We start from the raw sequence: 8418 nt of genomic DNA on the forward strand, positions 1-8418 counted from the left end.
ATTGCGGAACTAGGATTCCTGGCACTGCATTCTGATGAAACATCATCAAAAGTAAGGGAATATTTATGATGTAATTTCATATTTCTGTTGACTCCAACATGGCGGAGAAATATTGTGTACCTCTGAGTGCCGTCTCAGACTATTGCATGGTATGCTTTTCCGTAAAGTTTTTTTTTTAAATCTGACACAGCGGTTGAATTAAGAACAAGTGTATCTTTAATCATATGTAAAACATGTATCTTTCGTCAAAGGTTATGATGAGTATTTCTGTTATATGACGTGGCTCTCTGTAATCACTCTGGATATTTTGGAGGCTTTACTGAACATGGCACAAATGTAAACCGAGATTTGTGGATGTAAATATGCACATTATCGAACAAAACATAAATGTATTGTGTAACATGATGTCCTATGAGTGTCATCTGATGAAGATTATCAAAGGTTAGTGATTCATTTTCTCTCTATTTGTGCTTTTGTAACTATCTTTGGCTGGGAAAAATGGCTGTGTTTTTTTGGATTTGGTGGGGATCTAACATAAATATATGTTGTGTTTCCGCTGTAAAACATTTGTAAAAATCGGACACGATGGGTAGATTAACAAAGATGTTTATCTTCCATTTGCTGTATTGGACTTGTTAATTTGTGAAAGTTGAATATTTCTAAAAAATATTTTTGAATATCCCGCGCTGCCTTTTCAGCGGAATGCGTGTCCTAGACAGGTTAAACTATAATGGTTGAGAATGTGTAGGTTTACTAGTTAACTTCTTAGATATAGGGGCGCTCTTTTAATTTATGGATTAACAAAAACGTTACAGTTTCAAACAAGATATTTTGTCACGAAAAGATGCTTGACTATGCATATAATTGACAGCTTTGGAAAGAAAACACTTTGACGTTTCCAAATCTGCAAAGATATTATCTGTGAGTGCCACAGAACTGATGCTACAGGCGAAACCAAAATGAAATTTCAAACAGGAAATGCCCCAGATTTTGAATGCGCAAGGAATGAGCCTACACTTTCTGTCGTTTCCCCAAGGTGTCTGCAGCATTGTGACATATTTGTAGGGATATCATTGGAAGATTGACCATAAGAGACTACATTTACCAGGTGCTCCGGATGGTGTCCTCCGTTGCAATTATTGCGTAATCTCCAGCTGCGTGTATTTTACAGTTTGCTTCAGAGGAGAAACCAAACTGGCACTAATTACTTCTCATCGAATAGATATGTGAAAAACACCTTGAGGATTGATTCTAAACAACGTTTGCCATGTTTCTGTCGATGTTATGGAGTTAATTTGGAAAAAAGTTTGTCGTTGTAATGACTGAATTTTCTGGTTTTTTTCTTAGCCAAACGTGATGAACAAAACGGAGCGATTTCTCCTACACAAATAATATTTTCGGAAAAACTGACCATTTGCTATCTAACTGAGAGTCTCCTCATTGAAAACAACCGAAGTTATTCAAAGGTAAATTATTTTATTTGAATGCTTTTCTTGTTTTTGTGAAAATGTTGCCTGCTGAATGCTAGGCTTAATGCTATGCTAGCTAGGTTGAAAAGCATATTTAGAAAATCTGAGATGACAGTGTTGTTAACAAAAGGCTAAGCTTGTGAGCCAATATATTTATTTCATTTCATTTGCGATGTTCATGAATAGTTAACGTTGCGTTATGGTAATGAGCTTGAGGCTATAATTACGTTCCCGGATACGAGATTGCTCGACGCAACAGGTTAAGAAAATAAATTATATGTAATTGTTCAATAATATGGAGTTGTTCAATAATTCAATGTGTTAAAAAAAAAAATCTGATCATATAAAATGTGTTTATATTACTTTAACAAATAAAAATGTGATAATAAAGAAACAAATCTAAACTAAAAAATGTCAAATCATATTTTTTGCCGTGATGGCCAGTCAATTTGAGTAACGTTATTGTGTATTCTACATAATGACGCAGTTTTACGTTATTACGTAATGACGTCATCACGGAATGATTTCACAACTTCATTTAGCAACAAAATGGACTTGCCTCTAGCAACTTCCCCTGAAAATTTGTTGTCAACACTGAGAACAGCTCAAATAAGCAAAGGTTAACAACAGTCCATAATTTAAAACCTTTCTGGCGCAGGCGTTCTGCTAGCGACCCACCTCAACAACATCCGGTGAAATTGCAGAGTGCCAAATTCAAAATACAAAACACTCAATATTAAACATTCATGATAATACAAGTGTCAAACATGATTCTTTAGCTTAGAATCTTGGCAATCTAACCGCATCGTTGGATTTCAGATTTCGCTTTACGGCGACAGTACAGCAATTGATTTTCTGAGGTCAGCGCCTCACAACAGCATATTATCCAGACAAGCACAGGCGTCACAAAATCCCATAAAGCGACAAAATAAGTCACTTACCTTTTGAAGATCTTCTTCGGATTGCAATCACAAGAGTCCCAGGAACACAATGAATGGTCGTTTTGTTCGATAAATTCCTTCTTTATATCCCACATTGAGTTCAGTAATCCACCCGTTCAGAATGCAGACATAGGAGTTCCAAAAGTTACCAGTCAAATTTGTCCAAACAAATCAAATGACGTTTCTAATCCATTATTAGGTACTCTAATATCTAAATAAACAATAATATTTCATACGGAGCTAACTACTTTCAATAGGAAAGGAAAAGAACGAAGCTCGCACGCAAGGAGACTAGTTTTGCCATAGGTCTCCGTGAGGATAAACAACTATTCCTTGTTGTTTTTTTCAGAATAAAAGCCTGAAACCATGTATAACTGTTGACATCTTGTAGAAGACATAGGAACTGCAATTTGGGAGGTGGAAGTCTTTGTTTTCAAATACTCACAAAAATAACTTTAACAGTTTTAGAAACTGTAGAGTGTTTTATATCCAATACTACCATGTATATGCATATCCTAGCTTCTGGGCCTGAGTAGCAGGTAGTTTACTTTGGGCACCTCAGTCATCAAAACTTCCGAATACTGCCCCATATCCCGAACAAGTTTTAAGACACAAAGGTCAGTCAATCTGGAAAATGTCTTGAACATGGAAAGTGTCTTCAAGTGCAGTCGCAAAAACCATCAATGGCTATGATGAAACTCGCTCTCATGAGGACCGCCACAGGAAAGGAAGACCCAGAGTTACCTCTGCTGCAGATTATAAGTTCCTTAGAGTTACCAGGCTCAGATATTGCAGCCCAAATAAATGCTTCAGTTCAAGTAACAGACATCTCAACATAAACTGTTCAGAGGAGACTGTGTGAATCAGGCCTTCGTGGTTGAAATTGCTGCAAAGAAACCACTACTAAAGGACACTAATAAGAAGTAGACTTGCTTGAGCCGTGAAACACGAGCAATGGACATTAGACCGATGAAAATGTATCATTTGGTCTGAGGAGTCCAAATTAGAGATTTTTGGTTCCAACCTCCGTATATTTGTGAGATGCAGAGTTGGTGAACGGGTGATCTCTGCATGTGTGGTTCCCACCGTGAAGCATGGAGGTGGTGCAATTCTGGTGACACTGTGATTTATTTAGAATTCAAGGCTCACTTAACCAGCATGGCAACCACAGTATTCTGCAGCAATAAGCCATCCCATCTGGTTTGAGCTTAGTGGGACTATAATTTGTTTTTCAACAGGACAATGACCCAACACACCTTCAGGCTGTAGAAGGGCTATTGAACCAAGAAGGAGAGTGATGGAGTGCTGACATCCACAATCACCCGGCATCCACAATCACCCGACCTCAACCCAATTGAGATGGTTTGGGATGAGTTGGACTGCAGAGTGAAGTAAAAGCAGCCAAATCAGATGGGATGGCGTATCGTTGCAGAATGCTGGTTACGTGTGTCTTGAGATATAAATAAATCACTGACAGTGTCACCAGCAAAGCACCCCATCACATCTCCATGCATCTCGGTGGAAACCACACATGCAGAGATCATCCATTCACCTACTCTGCGTCTCAAAAATATATGGCGATTAGAAGCAAAAATCTCAAATTTGGACTCATCAGACTAAAGGCCAGATTATCACCGCTGTAACGTCCATCGATCGTGTGTCTTGGCCAAAGCAAGTCTCTTCTTATTGGTGTCCTTTAGTAGTGGCGTGGTAGGTTTATTTGAACAGTGAGAGACAGAATAACAACAACAAAATCCAGAAAAATGCATGTCAAAAATGTTATAACTTGATTTGTATTTTAATGAGGGAAATAAGTATTTGACCCCTCTACAAAACATGACTTAGTACTTGGTGGCAAAACCCTTGTTGGCAATCACAGAGGTCAGATATTTCTTGTAGTAGGCCACCAGGTTTGCACACATCTCAGGAAGGATTTTGTCCCACTACTTTTTGCAGATCTTCTCCAAGTCATTAAGGTTGAGGCTGATGTTTGGCAACTCGAACCTTCAGCTCCCTCCACAGATTTTCTATGGGATTAAGGTCTGGAGACTGGCTAGGCCACGCCACTACTTTGTTGCCTTGGCCGTGTGTTTTGGGTCATTGTCATGCTGGAATACCCATCCACGACCCATTTTCAATGCCCTGGCTGAGGGAAGGAGATTCTCACCCAAGAATTGACGGTACATGGCCCCTTCCATCGTCCCTTTGATGCTGTGAAGTTGTCCTGTCCCCTTAGCAGAAAAACACCCTCAAAGCATAATGTTTCCACCTCCAAACACAGCGAGTTGAGTTGATGCCAAAGAGCTCCATTTTGGTCTCATCTGACCACAACACTTTCACCCAGTTGTCCTCTGAATCATTGTTCATTGGCAAACTTCAGACGGGCATGTATATTGGCTTTCTTGAGCACATATACGGGTACTGCATGATTTCAGTCCTTCACGGCGTAGTGTGTTACCAATTGTTTTCTTGGTGACTATGGTCCCAGCTGCCTTGAGATCATTGACAAGATCCCCCCGTGTAGTTCTGAGTTGATTCGTCACCTTTCTCATGATCATTGCAACTCCACGAGGTGAGATCTTGCATGGAGCCCCAGGCCAAGGGAGATTGACAGTTTTTGTGTTTCTTCCATTCACGAATAATCGCACCAACTGTTGTCACCTTCTCACTAAACTGCTTGGCCCATTCCAGCCCATTCCAGCCTTGTGTAGATGTACAATCTTGTTCCTGACATCCTTGGAGAGCTCTTTGGTCTTGGCCATGGTGGAGAGTTTGGAATCTGATTGATTGTTACCTGTATAAAAGACACCTGTCCACAGAAGCAAACTGAGATTATGAGCACTTCCTTTAAGAGTGTGCTCCTAATCTCAGCTCGTTACCTGTATGAAAGACACCTGGGAGCCAGAAATCTTTCTGATTGATAGGGCGTCAAATACTAATTTCCCTCATAAAAATGCAAATTAATTTATAACATTTTTGACATGCGTTTTTCTGGATTTTTGTTGTTGTTCTTCTGTCTCTCGCTGTTCAAAAAAACTACCATAAAAATTATAGACTGATCATTTGTTTGTCAGTGGGCAAACGTACAGAATCAGCAGGGGATCGAATACTTTTCCCCCCCTCACTGTAACTCTGGGTCTCCCTTTCCTGTGGCGGTCCTCATGAGAGCCAGTTTCATCATAGCGACTGCACTTGAAGACACTTTCAAAGTTCTTGACATTTTCTGGATTGACTGACCTTCATGTCTTAAAGTAACGATGGGCCGTCATTTCTCTTTGCTTATTTGATCTGTTCTTGCCATAATATGGACTTGATCTTTTATAAAACAGGGCTCTCGACTGTATACCACCCCTACCTTGTCACAACTGATTGGTTCAAATGCACTAAGGAAAGAAATTCCTCAAATTCACTTTTAACAAGGCACACCAGTTAATATACACACTTTAAACATTTTTTTTTAAACGTTGAATGAGTAGGTGTCCAAACTTGACTGGTACTATATATATTTTTTTTTTATTGCAAATCCAAGACCTCTTGCACGACTGAGTAGTGACACCATGTTCACCTCCAATTCAAATAATGAACATACGTCGCTGCTTGTTTGGGTTTCCCCACACTGAGGCATAGTGCCTTCTTCACCTGATACTTGTTGTTTTTAGACATACACGACTTTGAACTGGGCTTTGAATGGGGGAGGAGAGGAGCCAGGGTTCAGTCAATTTTAGAGTTCCATTACCACAAGGCAAACACTTTATTTTTCATTTTGAAAAGAGCTTTTGACACCCCCACATAGACACAATGACCTAGCCTGCAAAGGCCAGCAAACCACTTGAACTGGTCATATCCAAGCCTACTCTGTGGTGATACGGAATTAAGTAGCCTACAGTACATCAGTTGACCATGTGTACCCACCTGCACGTGTTACTGGTTTGACTCTGTTAAACAACCGCTATAATTTGCACTAGTAAATGTAGCCTACGTTTCCAGCATGTTGTAGGAAACGATGGTTTAAGCAGGTGGGCTAATACTTCAGTTCAAGGTCTGCTTATAACCAAACCATCATCAGATATTTCTTATCCACTGGTTGTTTGTAAAGCATTAGTCTAGATATCACTTGTTAGTCATTAACAAGATTCAAAACCAATGTATTATGAAGGACAGTAGGCTAATCCTTTGTTAATCATGTAAGAGGCTAGTGGTTAAATGATTAAATAGGTAGCCAGTTTATAAGTAGACATTAAACCTACCTCATCCCCATATGTGTTTATTCCTGCTCTTTCGCACACCAGTATTTATACTTGCACATCCTCATCTGCACATCTATCACTCCTGTGTTAATTGCTAAATTGTAATACCTTCACCACTATGGCCTATTTATTGCCTCACCTCATTTGCACACACTGTATACAGATTTTTGATTGTGTTATTGACTGTACATTTGTTTATCCCATGCGTAACTCTGTGTTGTTTTTGTTGCACTGCTTTGCTTTATCTTGCCCAGGTCGCAGTTGTAAATGAGAACTTGTTCTCAACTGGCCTACCTGGTTAAATAAAGGTGGAAAATAAAAAAAGGCTTACGTGCAGGCTGGTCTCATAGGCAAGACGTAACATCGTAAACAAAAATCCATGACCTCAAATTAGTATGACATGTTACGTTTGATATGGTTACATTAGACAGAAGGTCGGGGTGAGAGTATAACGCAAACATCAGGAGGATGGTTGTTCGGGATGGACGGGTGAGGGTACAACGCGAACGTCTAGCAACCCAAAGGTTAGATGTTCAAATCTCATCACAGACAACTTCAGCATTTTAGTAACTACTTAATACTTTTTTAGCTACTTTGCAACTACTTAGCATGTTAGTTAACCCTTCCCCTAACCCAGCTAATGTTAGCCACCTAGCCACAACAAATTGTAATTTGTAACATATCATACGTATTGAAAATGTGTAACATATTGTACAAGTTGTAATTTAGAAAATATCACGGTACCTTTAATACATACCTTACAAAATGTAACATTTCATTCTAATTTGAGTGTCCCTGATTTACTATGTTACGTCTAACCCGAGTCCAGGTTGCAAAGTGATACCCAGAGACGGTTCAGCCATACAGGCTCGAGCAATATTCAGAAGCAGTAGGTATATTATATTGTTTGTATAAGCTGTCAGACCCACAACTCTCCAGCAGCTTGACTCGTCACCATGGCGACACTGTAGCCTACTACCTAAAACGTGTTGTGCACTGCGTTGTTGCTAAACCAACTCGGTCACATCTCACATACACTCACGGAATGCAACACTGCGCAGTGTGCACTGAACATTATTATCTATGACAGAGACAATGGTCGATGTCACGTTATAGCGGTTGTGTGGCAATTCATTCGTTTCGATACATTCTTTGCCTAAAACGGGTTACTGTGTGGCGAATGACAACAACTCAACGATAGTTAGTTGTTGAGTAGACCATCCCAATTTTTGCCCTCTCTGAATGTCATGCGCACACACTAGTACCATATGTATCACCCACTCACTCGTGTACCTTACTGTAATCCACGTTATTCAGCCCTCCGCAACAATCCAGCACGGGATTTCTCTTGTCGGCAACGCCGCTCATACACACACCACGGTAGAAAGAACGACTGACTGAGAACTTGAATGCTTTATATGTGCTGATAGAAACGCATTTCAGAATAACTGAGCTAAATGTATGACAACATCTTAACCAAGATTAGTAGTAGAACCGATACAACAGCCAACTGTAGCCTACTGAAGCCGATAGCGCAGTGTTTTCTGGGTAACGCGGTTCAAAGGTCATCGTCATTGACAGACAGAACCGCGAGACACAACCAGGTAGGCCATCTATTTACCAGAATCACTGTTGCGATGACCAACATTTTAGTGTGAAACGCATTGTATACCGCGTAGCCAACTGAAATGTTCTGCAGGCAGACACAGTCTAACAGGTTGCTGTAAAACATGCATTGATATTACTCAAAAGCATTATCTG

At 39.9% G+C, this 8418-nt stretch overlaps 1 protein-coding gene across 4 annotated transcripts in view; it reads right to left on the minus strand.

Annotated features, from left to right (window-relative positions):
* The window catches only part of pemt (phosphatidylethanolamine N-methyltransferase), a 111471-nt gene extending 103268 nt beyond the window's left edge, over window positions 1–8203 (minus strand). For 2 of the 4 annotated variants that reach the window (XM_046368770.1, XM_046368772.1), the window contains exon 1: window positions 7951–8203. In XM_046368770.1, coding sequence (XP_046224726.1) covers window positions 7951–8025 — 75 coding nt within the window. In that variant the 5' untranslated portion in view covers window positions 8026–8203. Of the gene's footprint in view, window positions 1–7942 lie in introns of all 4 variants that reach the window. The other 2 variants (XM_046368774.1, XM_046368773.1) reach the window with 2 other exon arrangements.
* Window positions 8204–8418: the final 215 nt, after the last annotated feature.

The sequence above is a fragment of the Oncorhynchus gorbuscha genome, linkage group LG11 (genome assembly GCF_021184085.1).
Source record: "Oncorhynchus gorbuscha isolate QuinsamMale2020 ecotype Even-year linkage group LG11, OgorEven_v1.0, whole genome shotgun sequence".
Lineage (NCBI taxonomy): Eukaryota > Metazoa > Chordata > Actinopteri > Salmoniformes > Salmonidae > Oncorhynchus > Oncorhynchus gorbuscha.